The 21,594-nt window shown below is 38.8% G+C and overlaps 1 protein-coding gene and 1 pseudogene across 1 annotated transcript; both read left to right on the top strand.

The window, feature by feature from the left end:
• Nucleotides 1-207: 207 nt before the first annotated feature.
• On the top strand, nucleotides 208-5,529 carry SERPINA7 (serpin family A member 7). Its single transcript, XM_008511053.2, has 5 exons — nucleotides 208-276; nucleotides 1,856-2,491; nucleotides 3,556-3,829; nucleotides 4,565-4,712; nucleotides 5,251-5,529. Exons 1-5 carry the CDS (start codon nucleotides 225-227, stop codon nucleotides 5,452-5,454), a joined length of 1,314 nt encoding a protein of 437 aa, XP_008509275.2. The 5' UTR covers nucleotides 208-224; the 3' UTR covers nucleotides 5,455-5,529.
• An 11,290-nt stretch (nucleotides 5,530-16,819) lies between these two features.
• Nucleotides 16,820-18,757, top strand: LOC103544206 (importin subunit alpha-1 pseudogene; annotated as a pseudogene).
• Nucleotides 18,758-21,594: the final 2,837 nt, after the last annotated feature.

Below are 21,594 nucleotides of genomic sequence, written 5' to 3'. Positions count from 1 at the left end.
ACCTGGACTCCTCCAAGTCTGACAGTCTTCTTTCTTTTTTGTTATAGATGAACTATCTGGCAGCCGAAGCAACCATTCAAAGTTCCATCCTTATCATTTTTCACCTTGTTCCTTTTGGCCTTGTTTTTGTGCATCAGCTTTGAAAATATCATCCCAGGGTTAATGCTGGGGTTAATGAGTAACTAAGAGTGCTCCACTTTTGCAATACAGGGCACGTTATAAAGATGGAAAGATTTTGCTTTCTGAGAGATGCTAGTGGCTTCTTGGGCATATGCTGTAAGTACTTTTTTTTTCTCTTTGGGAACTTTGAACGTCTCTATCAGCAATTCAGAATCCCAAATAACCATGAGCTCCAAACTCCTAGCACCAGAGGCCAAGGTCTAAGTGTGGTCATCTGATAATTGACCTCCTACCAGTCTCGGTGACTTTTACTGAACGAGGACTCTGGTGACAATGTGGAGATTGGATAGAGGGATAGAAGCAGGGGGGTTGGGGTGGGAGAGATTGAAGGCAGTGTGACCTGCTAGGAGCTGTGAAGAAGTTCAGGTCATGAACTGAGGCAGTGGCAGTAGAAAGGAGAAGTTTTGAGAGGTTTTTAAAAGATAGTACTCATAGAACATCATGATTCATTAGATGTTGGGAATGAGAATAAAAGAAGCCCCTAGGATGAATCCTTGGTTTTTGGTATGGAAGTCTCAGTAGATAGCGATGTGGAATGAAGATGAAAGAGCAGGCTTGAGGGCTAAGGAGATGTGTTTACCTTGAAAACTTTGATATTTCCAATTTGAAACTGAGGTATATGTGGGACATTCTGGTGGATGTATCCAGTAGGCAACTGGACAAATGGCTGGGAATGCAGGAAAGCAATCTCAGAGTATATAGTTTTGTGTGGTGGCATTTGAGTTCCTGGGAGTGAATGAGATCACTCAGGAAGAGAATGGAGGACTGAATAAGGAGTCCGGCCTGATTCCATGGATCACTTCCTTCTGATCACTTACACCCATGGTTGTTGGATTCCACAGCTGACTCTCTTACTCCACTGACTTGTAATCTTGCAGGCACAGAGCGTCTTACCTCATATTTTCTGGCTTCTGCTCTAATAATTAAAAAATAACATTACTGAGTGTGAGAATAATAGTTTTAAGATGTCTTGCAACTTAGAAATTACTCTTTTAGATGATACTTAGAGTGAGAGAGATCTGAAATGCAAAAAGTTATACTTTCATCTTCCTGTTGTTTGGAAACACTCCTGTGGCTTCTGTGCATTGTGTTAATGCATCAATTTCAGCTCATGATCTTGTACATGGCTCTATAAACCACCACCCTTCCAATATAATTAAAAATATCTTTTGAAAATTATTCTCTTTTTTATTTTATCCAAAAAACCACTACAGGTATTCTCTCATATCATCTCTTATAGCTTTTATCTTAAGAAAAGTGCCAAATTAAAAAAAAATCCAAAACACTAATATACAAAAAATAATGTAAGCAGCGAGAGTACTAGTTTTATTTAAACTCCTCCCTCTCCAAAAGGCTGCCTCTAGTTCAAATAAAAAGTTATTCAATTTCTGAGAGTTTAATTTGTTCATAGTTTTCATATGTTGATATTACATCTGAATGATAATCCATGTGATTACTTCTGTGGCCTCAGCGAGCCAACTCTCCTACTCCCTGCCCCTATTAGATGTCATCAGTTTTTTATGGGAGAGAGGCCTCCACACAGCCCCTAGTGAGCACACCATGAAATATCTTCTATTGTTTTACTAATCATGATGGGTGATTATTATGTGCTTCTGGCTTTGAGTTTTCCTGCAGCTGAGATTCCCCAATGGTTCTCTCACTTCATCTCTTATAGATTACCTTCCTTCCAAAATGCCACTGTTCCTCTATCTGGTTCTACTGGTACTTGGACTTCATTGTGCACCATCTAACAGCTCTGAAGGCAGAGAAACCACCTGCCATTCTCCCCAACAAAATGCCACTCTCTATAAGATGTCATCCATCAATGCTGACTTTGCATTCAACCTATACCGGAGGTTCACTGTGAAGACCCCAGATCGGAACATCTTCTTTTCCCCTGTGAGCATTTCTGCAGCTTTGGCCATGCTCTCCCTTGGGGCCTGCTCCAACACCCAAACACAAATCCTGGAGAGCTTGGGGTTCAACCTCACAGACACCCCAATAGCAGAGATCCAGCAGGGTTTCCAGCACCTGATATGTTCACTGAACTTTCCAAAGAAGGAGCTAGAATTACAGATGGGAAATGCCCTCTTCATTGAAAAGCAGCTGAAACCAATGGCAAAATTCTTGGATGATGTCAAGAGCCTTTATGAGACTGAAGTCTTTTCTACTGACTTCTCCAATATTTCTACAGCCCAGCAGGAGATCAATAGTCATGTGGTGAAGCAAACCAAAGGGAAAGTTGTGGGCCTCATCCAAGACCTCAAACCAAACACCATCATGGTTCTGGTGAACTATATTCACTTTAAAGGTAAAGCTCTAATAGGCCTGTTTCTAGTTCCATGTTCTGATAATTTGGTGAGGCACTGGGGGGTGCTGATTGTCTCTTCTGACTGGCATCAGTAGGTGTCCCTCATACGACCTGCTCCACTGGACATAGCTGTATGTAGTTTTGGATCTTCCCAGAGGCACACATAGCTCTGTAGATGAACGCAGGAAATTTCTAGGGAGAGGGCACTTTCAGAGAGGTGAGTGACAATGGTATGAACGTCCTGCTAACATCTAGCTAGAGAATCATAGTTTCCAAAAGATTTGGTGATGTGGGACAAGCTTGCATTTGGCAGGTAAACAGATTTGGGTTTAAATCCTACTGTGACCCTGACTTGCTGTACAGTCTTGGGCATGTCACATAAATACTTCTATCATGTACTATCTACCCACTATGTACCAAGCACCATGCTGCTGTGTGTGATCTACACACATTGTATCATCTAATCCTTACAAGTGCCCAGGTACAAACAGTTAATAAGTTTCAGAGCTGGTATTCCTGCCCAGGTTTGTCTGATTCTAAAGCTGGTGCTTGTAACAACAAGAATCATATGACTCTTTTCTGAAGGTGCTGTGCCCAAATGATTTCTCCTGGTTCTACAGCACATGTCAGCCATGTTTGGTGGAGGAGTGAACAATTCTTGGCCACAAACCACATACTTGTAGACGGATAAAACGGCAGAACAGATCCATTGTCTCATTTCACCCTGTATGTTGGATGTGCTTATACCTTTTTACGGAAGAGGAAACTGTGGCTCTGATGGGTTTAGTGTAAGTATAGTGGTTTTGAACACAGATGGAACATCTATTGAACACAGAGTCCAACAGCCCTGGGTGTGACTCCTGGCTCTGCCATCAGCTAGCTGGGAGACCATGTAAAGTTACTTTCTCTCCCTGATCCTCAGCTACTCACTTGTAAAAATGGTTGACAGTAGGTACCTACCTCTGTCATGGCCTTAATTACTAAATGAGATAACTGTTGGAAAAGCTCTCATTGGCACTAATACTGGTTTAAAACAAACAAGTCTCTTTTCTCTGTATTTTAAGCCCAGTGGGCAAATCCTTTTGATCCAGCCAAGACAGAAGAGGGTTCCAGTTTCTCAGTGGACAAGACCACAACGGTGCAAGTGCCCATGATGCACCAGATGGAACAATACTATTACCTGGTGGATACGGAGCTGAACTGCACAGTGCTGCAAATGGACTACAGCAAGAATTCTCTTGCACTCTTTGTCCTTCCAAAGGAGGGCCAGATGGAGTGGGTGGAAGGGGCCATGTCATCTAAAACATTGAAGAAGTGGAACCGGTTACTGCAGAAGGGGTAAACATCTTAGATGATGTGAGAAGTAGAAGGTGGGCATAACGGTACAGGTGAGACTGAGTTCAGAGAAACTCAGAGGCAGGAGAATCACCCTAAACTACCTAACAGCTGTGTGATGACCGCTAAAGAATGCTGAGAACATACTCTGTGCCAGCCGCTATACCAGACACTTTATTTACTTCGTTTCTGCTAAACACATCAACAAACCTGCAAAAGAGATAGTATCATAGGCATTTTTCAAATGAGGAAGTCAGGCCTAGAAAGATAAAACGAACTGTCCAAAGTCAGCCAGTTATTAAATTGATGGCTTCCCAGAGGACAACTAGAGCTTGAGGGATGGATTAGATTTTAATGTTAAGAGTTGGATGAGCAGCCATACTGGGCTGGGAGTGCTAGATGGAAAACCTTGAGATTCCCCAGGTACTACCTGTTGGCATTAATGCCACTGGGTCCTCAACCTTGGCCAACACCCAGAGATGTTATTTTTTGATTATAAGTGAGTCACACCTCCCTACTTCCAGTGCTGCAGTCCAACATTGGCTAAACCAGAGATCATTCCTTCTGGGATAACTTCTGAAGTTTTGGTGCCCTGCCATGTGTTGACCTGAATAGCAATGGTTGTCAATACCTAGGGGAGGAGCAGAGTCCAATATAATACTGTAGTGACAGAGAGAGGGAGGGAATCATGAGCTTGGTGTACTGATAGCCATGTGTTCCTTGCCTCTTACCCAACAGGTGGATTGACTTGTTTGTTCCAAAGTTTTCCATTTCTGCCACATATGACCTTGGAGCCTTCCTTCTGAAGATGGGCATCCAGGATGCTTTTGCTGACAATGCTGATTTTTCTAGACTCACAAAGGACAACGGTCTTAAACTTTCCATTGTAAGTTGGTAGATTAGAGTTCTTGAATATATGAGCTAGAAGGGCCATTGAGAGTCAGTTAATTCAACTCTCGCATTTTATCAATGAGCACTGTGAAGCTTAGAGAGGCAGAATGACTCATTCTAGGCCAGATTCACTCTGGAGTCATTCTCATTACCCTCAAACAAGATACTGTAACAGTTATTCCATCCCTTACCCTTATGTCCTAAAATGATTCTGGTAGAAGAACTTAATGATCAGAATTGATGCTAATGAGATACAGTTATGGAGGGTGTGGTGAGGGCAGGAGAAAGCTTGAGAAGTGACTTCTAGAGGCAGAAAGCCATGGAGAAAGAGGTGGCTCCCTTACAGCTAGTTCTAAAATCAACAGAGATTCATTTACTACACTTAGCCAAGTAGTCTTCATATTCAAGCACCATCAACACAGCTCAGTAAAAGGGTAACCTTGTCTTTCCTTTTCCCTTCCTGCTTCCAAATCATCACAAAGACTTTTCCTGTTTTTTTCAGAGGATCAGCAATGTTTCTTCTCCCCCAACAGGCTGCCCACAAGGTTGTGCTGCACATTGGTGAAACGGGAACTGAAGCTGTAGCTGTCCCTGAAGTCAGATTCCTGGATCAGCCTGAGATAACTTTCTTTCATCCTATCATCCAATTTGATAGATCTTTTCTGTTGTTGATTTTAGAGAAAAGCACCAGGAGCATTCTCTTTCTAGGGAAAGTTGTGGACCCAACAGAAGTGTAGTTGGGAAAGAGGCCGTTGCCTAATTGCATGTGCTTATTGCAATGGGAAATAAATAAATAGTATAGCTTGATGTAATCGATGTGGGCTTGGACGTGCTTTCCTTTGTGCAGGGGTGGAGATTGGACCCTAGACAAACTGCATTGGGTGTGAAAGGGGCCACTCCTGTGACCAAACATTCACATGGTCAATGAGTGACTTGTTGCCCAAAGCACAGGAAGGCCCCAGGTCAGTGCATTCCTCTTTGTCAGAACACCCTCCCCGCATGCCCAGTTAGTTAACTCGAAAGAATTTGACTGGGCAGGGAAATACCCGCTCTTGTGCCCTCTGGAGAATAGTTGAAATGCAGGTCAGGTCCTCATATCCCATTATTCTAATAATAAGATCAACGAATATAAAACAATGCAAATGCAGTGGATTATATGAGAACTTCTCAACCTCCTTTCTCTCATCCCATCAAAATGGTTCTCTGTGTTCTTGCCAGAACTACCACTGGTTGGTTGTAAAAAAGGTGCTTCCACTACAGGGCCGAGTCACAGACTGAGAGCTCCTGCTGGGGATGTGGCTTTTGTGACCTAACAAGCAAGGGACAAAAGAGCAAGAGAGACAGAGATGAATTTCCCTGTACAAGCCCACCTCCACCCCCCCCCAAAGTTTCCTTATTGCTAATTTATAAGCTAGGAGTAGAAAAGGAAAGTCATTCATATCATATCTCATAGTCCTTCCTTTTCTGTATCCTAATCAGACTACTTTCCAAATGTTGCACCCTTGTCTCATCTGCTCAAGTACAGACCTCCTGGTTCGTCATTTTGTCTCTACTCTCATTGAAGTTTGATACCTCCTTATCCCCAGATCCTTCAACAACCTCCCTTTGACTATGCATACCAACCCACCTCCACCCAATGAACTAGATTTCATCTCAGGCAATTCAAAGCCCCAGTGTTAGAATTCAGTACACATAAATAGCATAGTGAGTGTTAATAATGTAGTGTCTGAAATTCTAGTGCTTCCTAAGGTGAAACTCTTCAGTGACAGGGAAATAGTAAAAAAATGCATAAATGCTTTTGCAGATATTGTTCTTCCAGATTGAAATAAATATATATGCTTAGAAAATAGGTAGCCCACAAACATTCTAGTACTTTCTTATTAGACCCATTTGAGATTTGCTTACTCCTGTTATAGTTTACGTTGATTTTATGGATAAGAAATTGGAAGCCCAGAGAGGGAAAATGACTCATGGTACAGAAAGTTCATTGCTAACATGGAGTTTGGTTTCACTGAAGTTACATTACAAGCCTGGCTCTGCTCCTTATACTGTTTTGTGATCTTGGACAAAGTACTTAAACCTTGGGCCTTATTGTCCTCATCTGTAAAATGCGAGCATGAATGATATCTATGTCATCAGGATTTTGTGAACATTCCATACTGCAAAATATGTAATGTGCTCATCACAGAGCCAGACATCTGATTAAAAAAAAAAAAAACCTATAAATAGTAGTTGTTATTCCTATTGATCAACATCATACATTTGACTGGTGTCAGAACCAAGGTTGCAGTATGTGTCTCCTGGTTCGCAGATTTATGTTCTCTAGCTCAGGCCTTACCTCCAGAGGCCAGAGTAAATGCCATACAAGCCCCTTCCTAAAGCTCCCCAAATGAGTTGGATCACGGGTTGTTCTGGGAGGAATATCTGTATCTCTAGGGGGAAGTCAGAAATTAGTGATACTGTCCCAGAAGTAATTCATGTGTCTCATTAGAGACTAAACCTCATTCAAATCCTTTATTTTTGTGGCCAGATCGTGAAGGACTGCCACTATTCACCTTATAAATATCAGCTCATTCTATCAAACTAGGAATAGAAGATAACTTCCTTAACCTCATAAGGGTTACCTGTAAAATACCTATAGGAAATATCTCACTTAATAGTGAAAATTTTTAGCAGAATTTCTACTAAATTTGGATCAAGACAAGAATTCTCTATATTATTGCTTCTATTTAATATTATACTGGAAGTCTTAGACATGAAAAAGAAATGCAGATTATAAAGGGTGGAGTGGAAAAAAAGAAACAAATCTGTCTACACCAAGAAAACATACGGATAAACTTTTAGAACAAAAAGCAGAAAACTTCTTGGGAAACAGAGTACAAGAGAGTAGTGTCATGGATGATATAAAATTCACCAACTCTATTTACCTTTCTCCATTGTGATAGAATTATAGCCACAGGGCTTCCCTGATATACTATATTTCCTAGCCTCCCTTGCAGTTAGGTATAGCCATAAAACTAGGTTCTCATAGATGGCATATGAGTGTAAGTGATGTGTGACATTTATGGACTAGGACATTACAACAGTTGGGTACCTTCTTCACTCTCTTTCTATCTCTTTTGAACTGGATTGTGGAGTTACTTATGATCCAGTTTGACCACAAAGGAGATGAAGAGCTCTTTGGCAGTCTGGTGTAAGTGTGTGCCTCTTTTTAGAATAGTATTTTAAATACCAAAAAAGAAGTTTCTGGGATTACAAAGGCCATCAGTAACATTAAAATATAATTATAAAAATAATACAATTAAAATTAATAACGTAGTAATATGTGTTTCCACAACATATTAATTAATAAGATATTGTAACAGATATAATAAATACATTAATTCCAAAGTAATAGGAAGTATAAGTGATATTTCAAGATGTTTGCCACAATGATAACTTGCTTTGAAATTATGAGGATTTTGTATGTGACAAAAAATCACAGATACAGTTGCCACTACCATGGTTTGTGGCTCACATTCATAAATGAACAAAATGCTAAACTTTGGCTGGAGGATGGCAAAGTTAAAGATGAAATTTTTCATAAACAATTTATAGATCCTCTGAATTTTGTCCTTAGACTTCCCTGAAGGTTCTATGGACTTTAGGTTAAAAACTCTGCCTCGGTGGAAAAACAGGATGGAAAAGACCTTGATATCTAACTGCATTATAGGATTAATAAAATAAAATAGGATTTTATTTTATTAGCTGGAAAGCCCTAGCTAATACAATGATACAATAAGTTTTGGGGGCCTGTTCCCTGAAGTAGCTTATAGAGGTTTAAAAACGTGGTTTATCTTCCTATAATTTCACCAAACTTTGCTCTTGACTACTCTATCCTTTTAAAAGCACAGAAATTTACCTGGTCACTTTGAGGCAAGTTTAGTCACTTACAAACTTTTCCTTTCTCTTTTGGTAGAACACATGGCTAAACTCAAGTCTTTCTCCCACCTTTTTTCTCTTTCCCAACTCCCAAAATGATTTAACTAACATAAAAGGAGGACACTCAGTCATGTATTATTATTATTACTTTTTGGTGAGGAAGATTGGTCCTGAGCTAACATCTGTGCCAATCTTCCTCTATTTTGCATGTAGGACACTGCCACAGCATGGCTTGATGAGTGGGGTGTAGGTCCGCACTCAGGATCTGAACTTGCCAACCCCAGGCTACTGAAGCGGAGCATGTGAAGTTAACTACTATGAAACCAGGCCGGCCCCTGTATTTTTCTGATAACAGGAAAGAGGCTTCTTATCCAAGATGTTAGCATATGTCCACATTGGCTTATGCTGATATTTTCCTTCCACACTGGCTGCTGTCCATCACTTCTGGCACGGGTTGAGGTGGTTCCTGTCCTGCCACAACCTTCAGTTCACAGGGCCTCCTTAAAGCATTGTCTTGATGCCAATCTCAAGATCTTTTTTGATCTCTTGGTCCTCCTTCAACTTTTAGGCATACCCACCCCCCTGCCTTCCCCACTGACAGGGCATGAGGACTGAGAACTTCTCTCCCCACATTACACAGGGCTACAGGGGTCTCTATGAGGTTGTCCTCAGGCACATGCATTTCAACACTTCTCAGCCATTATTACTCTTCTGCAGTAGAGTCATGTTAGATGTGTGGTTTATCCACAAAGCTTTCAGATTTCCATGATGACTCCTGGGAGTTGAGGCAAAGTCCCTAAAACTTTCACGGAGTTTTTTTCCTCTCTACCTGGGGCTCAGCCCTAACAGGTAGAGAAGGCAGGGTGAGAGCAGAGTGTGGGTTCCTTTCTCAAAGGCTGGTGTATCTGTTAACCTGTGCTGCCTAGAGAAGGTGGTACAGAAAAGCCATTTATGCACACAGTCTGGTACCTTCTGGAATGTGAAAAAATATTCTTTCCTGGAGAACCAAGCTTAGGGAAGTCTCTGATGTACCTTAGTGGAAACCATGCCTGAGACTCATGGCTAAAAGGAGAAGTCCTTAGACAAGAGTGAAGGCTTTTCAAGGATAGAAAATAAGGCTGATCTGAGGAGGTATACATTATAGTTCACAATCAATACTAATGTGTACATGTGCTATAGGGACACTGAGCTATCAGAGCAGCCACTAAAAGGGTATTTGTGTAAAGAACCCAAGGCCTACTGAGACAATAAGGTAAAAGTAACTTTGGAGTTGCTGCTTATGACTTGGGTTATGAGGACTAAAGTCCTCAAAAAAAAAAAAAAAGAAAGACACAAAGGCTTTCCCTGCCTTTGGGATAAAGGTACTTGGTGTGCAGAAAACTCACTCTAAGTTTATGAATCAGCTAAGTGATCCCCATTCTGGAAAGTCAACTTGACTTGCCTTTGTGTGGTCCCTTACAATGCTTTGGAGTCTTGTCCTTAAAAAATGGTTCCAAATGCCTTGACAGGAAGGGTTATTTAAACAGTCTGAGAAGGTAATATACCACTCTGAGGCAAAACTATCCAATTTGGGTGAAAAGATTTTGTTTTGGAAAATATTGCCCAACGTTAACCCTTGACCCCAAAGAGTCAAGTGCAAAGCATTAAAGGAGAGAGTGGATAAAAGGTAGCAAAAGAGGAGTACTGCAACTGAACAATGGGAGTGAACAGAATAGTAATAGATGATATGCTGTATCAAGGGTTTACTATGTGCAAGGCACTATGCTAAGCATTTTACACATATTATCTCAATTAATTTTTGTGACAGACCTATGGAGGAGCGTGGTAGAGTCAACTAGCTCTCCTGCTAGCACCTCCATAGTGAAGGGTTATTTCTGGCAAAGGGGTAACCAGTGAGGGGCTACATTTTCCACTCACCCTTTTGCAGTTAAATGGGGTAATGTGGTTAGTTCTTGTGGTAGACTGAATAATGGCCCCCAAAGTTATCTAGTTCTTAATCTGTGGAATCTGTGAATATTAATTTTGCATGACAAAAGAGACTTCGCAGATGTGAGAAAGTTATGGACCTTGAGATGGGAAGTTTATCCTGGATTATACAGTCAGGCCCTAAATGCAATCACAAATATCCCTTTTAAGAGGGAAGCAGAGAGAGATTTGAACATAGGAGAAGGTGATGTGATGATCGAAGAAGAGAGAGATTTGAAGATGCTATAGTACTGGATCTGAAGATAGAGGAAGGGGTTATGTGACAAGGAATGTAGGGAATACAACACTAGAAGCTGGAAAAGGCAAGGAAATAGATTGTCCCCTATATCCTACAGATAGAGTACAACTGCTGACATCTTGGTTTTGTTCCAGTAAAACTATTTTGAACTTCTGGCCTCTAGACTGTAAGAAAATAAATTTCTGTTGTTTTAAGCCATCAAGTTTGTGGTAATTTGTTACAGCAGTCATAGGAAACTAATATGGTTCTCTAGTAAATTAAGCCTGGATTATATTTATCGTTATATCAATGCAGTCATAAAATATATTTTTAGAGAGGAAGGGGCCCCTTAATTTACTATTATATGTTCATTATTATTATGCTCATTTTATCTTTTGTTTTTAAAATAAACTAAAATGAAACCTTTTTTATGAGCCCCTTAAGAGTATCATGACCCTAAGACCCTGTGACTACTGTGCCTAGTGGATAGGTCAGTGACATCACTTCTGAACCATGGAGGTTATGGAGCCAGTGTGCCTTCTCTGCTCTCTCTTTTTTGAAGAAAGTCTCTCAGATCCAAGCAGCTAGCACTGAAAAAAAAATCTGTTTTATCTGAGTCACCATGTGGAGGAAAGTTACCTTCTGCCCAGGAATACCCACATTGTACTGTTACCCGAGTGAAAAATGAACTTTTATTGCTTTAAGTCACAGAAATGTTGGGATGTATTTGTAACAGCAGCTAACATACTAAAGAATACAGAGATTGGTACTACTTTGAAGTGTAATTCACTCATAATAAAAGTCTAAAACATGTGGCTTTGGCTTAGTGGTCAAGTTGTGTGCAGTGAGGAAGTTGAAATTGGAAACTGGAGACATGGAGACCCAAGTGCAGTGGCAAATATTGGGTGCATTTATCATCCACGATCACTTGAAAGTCAAACCAAAGACCTGGTAAGCCAGAAGCTCTAGGAGAAGAGATTGGATAATAGAATGTTGATAGGGTGTATTCGTTGTTACTTGCTGTGTTTAGGAAGGTGTGTCAAGAAAGGGATGCACATTGCAGAATTGTCTGGTTTGAGATGAAACACAGAAGGCTATAGAGAGTCTTAGTCTGCTCAGGCTGCCATAACAAAATAACAGACACTGGGTGGTTAAACAACAGAAATTAATTTTCTCATGGTTCTGAAGGCTAGAAGTCCCAGATCAAGGTTCAGAATGGTCAGTTTCTGGTGAGTACTCTCTTCCTGGCTTGGAGACAGATGCCTTCTTACTTTGTCCTGACATGATCTTTCCTCAGTTTGTACACATAGAGAGATTTCTTTCTTCTTATTCTTCTTATAAGCCCACCAATCCTATCAGATTAGGACTCTGCCATTATGACCTCATTTTATCTTAATTTCCTTCTAAACACCTTATCTCCAAATACAGTCTCATTGGACGTTAGGGTTTCAACATATGAATTTTAGAGGGGACATAATTCATTCCATAGAATTCTACCCCTGGCTCCCCAAAATTCATGTCATTCTTGCATGCAAAATACATTCATTCCATCCCAACAGTTCTCAAAATCTTAACTCATTCTAGCATTGACCCTAAAATTTAAAGTCCAAAGTCTCATTTAAATACCATATAAATCAGATATAGGTGAGACTCAAGGTACAATTCGTCCTGAGGCAAAATTTGTCTCCAGCTGTTACTGTGAAACTAGATAGTTTACGTGTTTCCAAAATACAATGGAGGGGCTGGCATAGGATACATTTTCCATTCCAAAAGGGAGAAATTAGAAGGAAAAGAGGGACGATGGGTCCCATGCAAGTCCAAAACCTAGCAAGGCAAATTCCATTAGATTTTAAGATTAAAAAATAATCCTCTAGTTTAATACTCTGCCCCTCAGGCCCACTGGGGTGGCAACATCTCCTCCATGACTCTAAGCTGTGGTACTGCCCCTGCAACTCTGCTGGGTCAGGCTCCCACCCACAAGGCTCCAGCGGATCCTGCCCCTAAGGTTTCAGGAAAAGGCCATCTGGCCGGTTGAAACTGAAGTGGTAGCTCTGATGATCTCTGAATTGCTTTCAGGGTCATTTTCCCCTCTTCTTGAAGGAGAGCACATATTCACAGCCAAATAGCTCTATCGTTATTCTGTCAAGTCCAAGAAGCCTTCCTTCATTTTGTCCCACCTTCATCCTTCAGTTTAAACTGGCAGTGTTTCTGCTAATAGAACCACATAAACTATTAGTCAAGTGATAGTCTAGCCACAACAGCTTTCTCAGTTTTTGAAATAGGGGCAGGCTGACAATTTTCCAAATCTCCAAGTTCAAGTTCTTTTTTGATTAACAATTCCTTCTTCAATTTATCTCTCTCCTTTGGCATTTTACTATAAGCAGTAAGGAGAACTAAGCCACTCTTTCAAAACTTTGCTTAGAAATCTCTTCAGATAGGTATCCAATTTTGTCCCTTGAAAGTTCTACCTTCCACAAAACATTAGAAAACAGTTCAGCCAAGTTCTTTGCCACTTTGTAACCGGGATCTCCTTTCTTCCAGTTTCCAATAACATGGTCCTTATTTCCAGCTAAGATCTCACTAGAATCACCATTAATGTCTATATTTTTAGATTGTACCTTAAAACTCTTCCAGCCTCTATCCATTACCCAGTTCCAAAGCTGCTCCCACATGTTTAGGTATTTGCTACAGCAGCACCTCACTCCTTGGTAACAAAACATGTATTAGTCTTCTAGGTCTGCCATAACCAAATAATATAGACTGGGTGGCTTAAACAACACAAATTTATTTTCTCATAGTTCTGGAGGCTAGAAATCCCAGATTGAGGTGCAGCATGGTTGGTTTCTGGTGAATACTCTCCTCCCAGCTTACATACAGCCACCTTCTCATTCTGTCCTGACATGGTCTTTCCTAGGTGTGTGCATATGGAGAGAGAGAGAGAGAAGGAGAAAAAGAGATCTCTTCTTCTTCTTGTAAGGTTACTATTTCTATCAGATTAAGACCCCACCTTTATGGTCTCGTTTTACATTGATGACATCCTAAAAGACTTATCTCCAAATACAGTCATGTTGGGGGCTAGGGTTTCACACATATAAATTTTTTAACAACACAATTCAGTAGATAGTAGTGGCCCTGCATGGCTTAAAATGCCAACTAATACTGGACTCTAAACAGAAAGACTTCAGGCTGAAAAACATCTTCAAGCAAAAAGGCTTAATAAGTCTCCTCAGAGAGATAAAGGCAGAATAGAGGACTTTAAAATCCCATTTCTCCACAAAAATAACTATTAAATTGGCAAAACTTGTCAGAATCAAGTTTTCCAAACTCTGGAAACTAGCCAAAGGCTTATAGCAATCAGCAGAATACTTAATTAAGGAAAAAAATAGCTGAATCTCAGTAGGAAGAGAGAACTTTGTGAAATTTTAAATTACCCCCATCCCATACCTTGATCCCTAGCTCAATGGTGGCATTGAAAACAACAGCCTACATTCTGGGTGGAGATACTAATACCAGAGGAAGCATAAGGACACTTTTCCCTCAAAGCATTATTATGGTTGCTTGGTTTGATGTGTCCAGTGACTCCCTGGAGGGCAGGGTGAATATGTTTGCCTTTATTTCACCAAACTCTGAATTCTCTACTGCTGAGATGCCTAGCCAGGGAGCATTTGTTGAAAACATTTAAAGGCCAATGACTAAGTCATAGCTACCTGAGAAAACTGACAACAGTTGAGGCAAACGATAAACTAACCAAAAAGCTTGGGAAGTAAAGCTGGGGAATAAAATACCTTGAGGAATAAGGGCATTCAAAATATCTGGCATATTCCTAGGAATCTTTAAGTCAACACAGATGTCCAGGGCTGAGCGCATTCTCAGAAAGTGGCTGAGAAGAACCTAGGCCTCACGTCTGGCTGATGTTCAGGTTCTATGCAAACAGGAAGTAAAAGGTAAGGCAGAATTGTAAACAGTCATGCTGAGTATTGAAGGTATGCCCTAATGTACATGTAGAGCCTGTTTGGAAAGAGATTTTTTTTCTTTCTCTCAGGCATTTAAGGAAATCTCTGTCCATTCACTAGCTGACCACTAAGCTAATGGAGCAAAGATTTTATGGGCTACACATGAAAAGAACATAAACTTTACAAAATTAGTTCAGAAAAGTCACTAAATAAACAAGAAATAACAAGTGAAATAAGCAACAACAACTCTGGGAATGGGAGAATATCTGATATCCAGAATTTCCACATTATAATAACATTCAAAATGCCTAGTTTTCAACAAATAATTACATGGCATCAAAATAAATAAGAAAGTATAGCCATGTACGGGGGTCGAAAAGGAGTTAATAGAAACTGTACCTGTGGAATCTAGACATTGGAATTATTAGACAAAGACTATAAAATAACTATTTTAAATATACTCAAAGAACTAAAGGAAACCACATAATAAGAATGAAAGGAAACCAAGAAAGTGATGTCTTACCAAAAAAAGAATATCAATAAAGAAATAGAAGTTATAAGAAGGGACCAAATAGAAATTCTAGAGCTGAGAACTCCAGCAACTGAAAAATTCACTAGAGTGACTCAATAGTAGATTTGAGAAGGCAGAATAAAGAATTTGCAAACTTGAAGATAGGTCAATTGAGAATCAGAAAGAAAAATGAATGAAGAAAAGTGAAGAGAGCCTAGAGTCCTATAGTATACCAACATATGCATAGTGGAAGCCTCAGAAGGGGTGGGGGGGGGGAAGTGCCAGAGAGAATATTAAAAGAAATAATGACAGAAAACTCCCCAAATTTGATGAAAGACACGAATATACAAATCTAAGAATCTCCACAAACCCCAGGTAGGATAAAATTAATGAGATCCATACTGAGACACATTGTAATCAGACTTTCAAAAGACAAAGACAAAGAGAAACTACTGAAAGCAGCAACAAAGAAGTGACCCATCAGTTACAAGGGATCCTCAATAAAATTAACAACCAATTTTTCATCATAAACCATGAAGAACAACAGACAATGAGATGACATATTCAAAATAATGAAAAATAAAAAATTGTCAACAAAAATTCTGTATCCATCAAACTATTCTCAAATTGAAGGAGAAACTAAGATATTCCCAGATGGGGAAAAAAACCTGAAGGAGTTTGTCATTAGTAGACTTGCCCCACAAGAATTGCTATAGGATGTCCTTCAAACTTAAATGAAAGGGCATTAGACAGTCACTCAAATCCACAGGAAAAAATTAAAAATATCATCAAAGATACTAGATAGGAAAATTAAAAATTCAATATTAATGTATTTTTGGTTTGTAAGTCCTCTGCTTTGGTATATAATTTAAATGACAATGACATAAAACAATAATTACAAATCTATGCTAATGTACACATAATGTATAAAAATAAAGATATAATTGGTGACAATAACATTATGGGGGAAGAGCTATCTATGAACAAAATTTTTTTATGCTACTGTAAATAAGTTCATATTAATACAAACAATATTCATAAATTAAGATGTTAATTGTAATCTCAGGACAGCAACTAATAAAATAACTAAAAAATATATAGTTTAAGAAATGACCAGGTAATTAAAATGATGCACTAGAAGATATCTGTTTACCAGAAAAGAAGGCAAATATTGAGTAATTGACAAACAAAAAATATATGACATATAAAAAATAAATAGCAAAATTTCAGATGGAAATCCTTCCTTATTACACTATGTACAAATGGATTAAAATTTTCAACTAAAAAGCAGAGATGGACAGAATAGATAAAAATCATGATCAAACCTTATACTCTCTGCAAGAGACTCACTTTAGATTCAAATACACAAATAGTTTGAAAGTAAAAGGAAGAAAAAGATATTTCATGCAAATAGTAACCAAAAGAGAGCTGGTGTGGTTATATTATTGTCAGACAAAATACACTTTAAGATAAAAATTATTACAAGAGAAAAAGGATATTATGTAGCACACCATCTTCGGGCTGGGCCGTGGTGGACGTTTTGAGGGCATCCGACCCGCAGCGTGTGCGTGCCACACCGACTCCTGTGGAATCCTGAGCCGGCTGTGTAGCTTTCTCTCTTTGTCTCATTACCATGTCCTCCAACGAGAATGCTAATTCCCCAGCTGCCCGCCTTAACAGATTCAAGAACAAGGGGAAAGACAGCACAGAAATGAGGCGGCGCCAAATAGAAGTTAATGTGGAGCTGAGGAAAGCTAAGAAAGATGACCAGATGCTGAAAAGGAGAAATGTAAGCTCCTTTCCTGATGATGCTACTTCTCCGCTACAGGAAAACCACAACAACCAGGGCACTGTAAATTGGTCTGTTGAGGATACTGTCAAAGGCATAAATAGCAACAATTTGGAAAGCCAGCTCCAAGCTACTCAAGCTGCTAGGAAACTGCTTTCTAGAGAAAAACAGCCCCCCATAGACAACATAATCCAGGCTGGTTTGATTCCAAAATTTGTGTCCTTCTTGGGCAGAACTGATTGTAGTCCCATTCAGTTTGAGTCTGCTTGGGCCCTCACTAACATCGCTTCCGAGACATCAGAACAGACCAAGGCTGTGGTAGAGGGAGGTGCTATCCCAGCATTCATTTCTCTGTTGGCATCTCCCCATGCCCACATCAGTGAACAAGCCGTATGGGCTCTAGGAAATATTGCAGGTGATGGTTTGGTTTTCCGAGACTTGGTGATCAAGTATGGTGGAGTTGACCCGCTGTTGGCTCTTCTTGCAGTTCCCGATATGTCATCTTTGGCATGTGGTTACTTATGTAATCTTACCTGGACACTTTCAAACCTTTGTCTCAACAAGAATCCTGCACCTCCATTAGATGCTGTTGAGCAAATTCTTCCCACTTTAGTTCGTCTCCTGCATCATGATGATCCAGAAGTATTAGCAGATACCTGTTGGGCCATTTCCTACCCTACCGATGGTCCAAATGAACGGATTGAAATGGTCGTGAAAACAGGAGTGGTACCCCAACTTGTAAAGCTTCTAGGATCTACTGAATTGCCAATTGTGACTCCTGCACTAAGAGCCATAGGAAATATTGTCACTGGGACAGACGAACAGACTCAGGTTGTAATAGATGCGGGAGCACTTGCCATCTGTCCCACCCTGCTAACAAACCCCAAAACTAACATTCAGAAGGAAGCTACGTGGACAATGTCAAACATCACAGCTGGCCGCCAGGACCGGATACAGCAAGTTGTGAATCATGGATTAGTCCCATTCCTCGTTGGTGTTCTCTCTAAGGCGGACTTTAAGACACAAAAGGAAGCTGTATGGGCTGTGACCAACTATACAAGTGGTGGAACAGTTGAACAGATTGTATACCTTGTTCATTGTGGCATAATAGAACCGTTGATGAACCTCTTAACTGCAAAAGACACCAAAATTATTCTGGTTATTCTGGATGCCATTTCAAATATCTTTCAGGCTGCTGAGAAACTAGGTGAAACTGAGAAACTTAGTATAATGATCGAAGAATGTGGAGGTTTGGACAAAATTGAAGCTCTACAAAACCATGAAAATGAGTCTGTGTACAAAGCTTCATTAAACTTGATTGAGAAGTATTTCTCTGTAGAGGAAGAGGAAGATCAAAATGTTGTGCCAGAAACTACCTCTGAAGGCTATACATTCCAAGTTCAGGATGGCCCTCCGGGGACCTTTAACTTTTAGACTGTACAGCTGAGGCAGAAAGTTGTTTGTTGTGTGCTGTGTTTGGTATAAGTTTGTCTTAACTGTTTCTCTACTAAGAACTCTTTTTAAATGTGGTTTGTTATTGTAGTACTTTTTACAACGAAACTATACTTGAACAGTTCCAAACTGTGTACATATTGTATGAAGCTTCTCCTTTCAATGGGTTTCTTATTTCTACGTGGAATTTCATATCTTGCAGTGTCCTGTAAATAAAGCTTAAATTCCAAAAAGAGGATATTACGTAATCATAAATTGTCAGTTCATCAAGAAAATACAATATTTATGATCATATATACAGCTAACAGCAGAGCCTGAAATATATGAGGCAAAAACAGATAGAATTTAAGGAAGAAATAAATTCAACAATAATAGTTGGAGAGTTAAATACCCCATATTCAATACTGATTAAAACAGCTAGAAAGAAGACCATCAAGGAAATAGAAGATTTAAATAATATTATAAAGCAACTAGACCTAATAGACATATATAGAGCACAATACACAAGGACAGCAGAATACACATTCTTCTCACGTAGCCATGGAACTTATTATAGGGTAGACCATGTGTTAACCCAGAAAACAAGTCTCAATAAATTTAAAAAGATTGAAATATATAAAACATCTTCTCTTACCACCAGGGAATAAAAATAGGAATCAATATCATAAGGAAATCTGGAAATTTTGCAAATATGTGGAAATTAAACATTACACTATTAAACAATCAGTGGGTCAAAGAAAAGAAAATACAAGAGAAATTAGAAAATACATTGAGATGAATGAAAATTTAAAAACCGACATACCAAAACTTATGGGATGCCGCAAAAGCAGCACTTAGAGGGACATTTATACCTGCAAATACCAAGATTAAAGAGGAAGAAATATCTCAACAACCTAAGCTTCCACCTAAAGAAACTAGAAGAACAAGAGCAAACTAACCGCAAAGCAAGCAGAAGGAAAAAAATTATAAAGATTAGATCAGAGATATAGAAAATTGAGAATAGCAAAACAGAGAGGATCACCAAACCAAAAGTTGGTTCTTCGAAAAGATCAACAGTATTGACATGTTGTTGCTAGACTGGCCAAGGTGAAATAGCCAAACTACTAAAATCAGAAATGAAAGTGGAGACATTATTACTGACCTTAGGGAAACAAAAAATTTTATAAGAGAGTATTGCATGAGCTAGTGTATGCCAATACTCAGGTTACCTTGATGAAATGGACAAATTTTTAGAAAGATAAAATCTATGAAAATTAACTCAAGAAGAAATATAAAATATGAATAGACCTTTAACAAGTAAAGAGATTGAATTAGTAATTTTTAAAACTTCCAACAAATAAATGCCTATGGCCAGATGGCTTCACTGTAAATTCTACCAAATATTTACAAAAGAATTAAAATCAATTATTCTCAAACTCTTGCAAAAATATAGAAGGAAGAACACTTCCTATCTCATTGTATTAGGCCAGTATTACCTTGATACCAAGGCCAGACAAAGACATAACAAAAAAAGAAAACAAAATACCAATACCTCTTATGAATATAGCTGCAAATATCCTCAACAAAAAGTAGTAAACTGAAGCCGGCAACATATTAGAGGTATTATACACGACGTCCATGTGAGATTTATCCCAGGAAAGTAGCAGTGTTTCAATACGCAAAAATTGATCAGTGTAATACAACGTATTAATAGGATGAAGAAAAACCACGATATCATCTCAACAGTTGAAGAGAAAGTGGTTGAAAAATTGAACACCCTTTCATGATAAAAACAACAAGCTAGGTATAAAGGGGAATTTCTTCAGCATGATAAATGGACATTTATTAAAACCCAAAGCTAACGCTATACTTAGTGGTGAAAAACTGGCAGCATTTTTCCTAAGATCAGAAACAAGACAAGTATGACCAGTCCTGACACTTCTATTCGACATTTTACTGTAAGTTCTAGCCAAAAGAATTAGGCAAGAAAAAGAAATAAATGTCAAGCACATTGGAAAAGAAAAAGCAAACTATTTCTATTTGCAGATGACATTATGTTTTACAAAGAAAACCCTTAAGAATCCACAAGAAACTATTTGAGCTAATAAATGAGTTCAGCGATGTTGTAGGATACAAAAGAAGCACACAAAATCAAGTGTAAATCTATATACTAGCAATTAACAATCTGAAAAGAAATTAAGAAAATTTCATTTACAATAGCATCATAAAAATTAAAATATTTAGGAATAAATTTAACCAAGGAAATGCAAGACTTGTACACTGAAACTACAAAATATTGTTGAAAAAAATTAAAGAAGACATAAATGGAAAGCTATCCTGGGTTCTTGGATTAGAAAACGTAATATTAAGATGGCATTACTCCCCATATTGATCCACAGATTCAGTGAAATCATCATAAAAATTCTAGCCACTCTTTTTTTTTGCAGAAGTGAAAAAGCTGATCCTAAAACTCGTAAGGAAGTGCAAGTGACCCTGAATAGGCAAAACAATCTTGCAAAAGAAGAACAAAGTTGTAGACCTTACGCTTTTCAATTTCTAAACACAAGCCAAGCTACAGTAATCAAAAAAGTGTAGTACTGGCATTGAAAGACATATAGATCAATGGAATAGAATTGTGAGTCTTGAAATAAACCCATACATCTATGGTGAATTGATTTTTGGTAAGGGTCCTAAGATCATTCAATGAGAAATTGTAGTCTAACGCATGACGCTATGGCAACTGGAAATCCACATGCAAAAGAATGAAGTTGGACCATTATCTCAAACTATATACAAAAATTAACTTCAAATAGAAAAAGGTCTAATTAACTCACATAGAAAAAGTCATTGAACAAAAAAAGCTTATTAAGATTTCTCATTTAAACAGATGTATTCAGTCTTTCAGCAAAGATCAGATTAAGGTTGTTTCCTTCTCATTCCAACCAACAGATTCTGATGGTCTCAATTAAGAAAAGAGAGAGGCAGAGAATGAGGAAGCAAAGAAATAAAGCAGACTTAATTGTGTCTAGGAAAAATGCTGGATGTGTTTGCTGTCACATGAGATTGATT

The sequence above is a fragment of the Equus przewalskii genome, chromosome X (assembly GCF_037783145.1).
Source record: "Equus przewalskii isolate Varuska chromosome X, EquPr2, whole genome shotgun sequence".
NCBI lineage: Eukaryota > Metazoa > Chordata > Mammalia > Perissodactyla > Equidae > Equus > Equus przewalskii.
The sequence above is the reverse complement of the archived record's forward strand: the minus strand, read 5'-3'. Positions and strand labels throughout refer to the sequence as shown.

Excerpts from the sequence above, each read along its gene's own strand:
- SERPINA7 (XM_008511053.2), top strand. The coding sequence starts at position 225 with ATGGAAAGATTTTGCTTTCTGAGAGATGCTAGTGGCTTCTTGGGCATA. Across the intron at positions 277-1,855 it reads TGGCTTCTTGGGCATATGCT|ATTACCTTCCTTCCAAAATG; the intron begins GTAAGTACTTTT and ends CATCTCTTATAG. Across the intron at positions 3,830-4,564 it reads AACCGGTTACTGCAGAAGGG|GTGGATTGACTTGTTTGTTC; the intron begins GTAAACATCTTA and ends CTTACCCAACAG.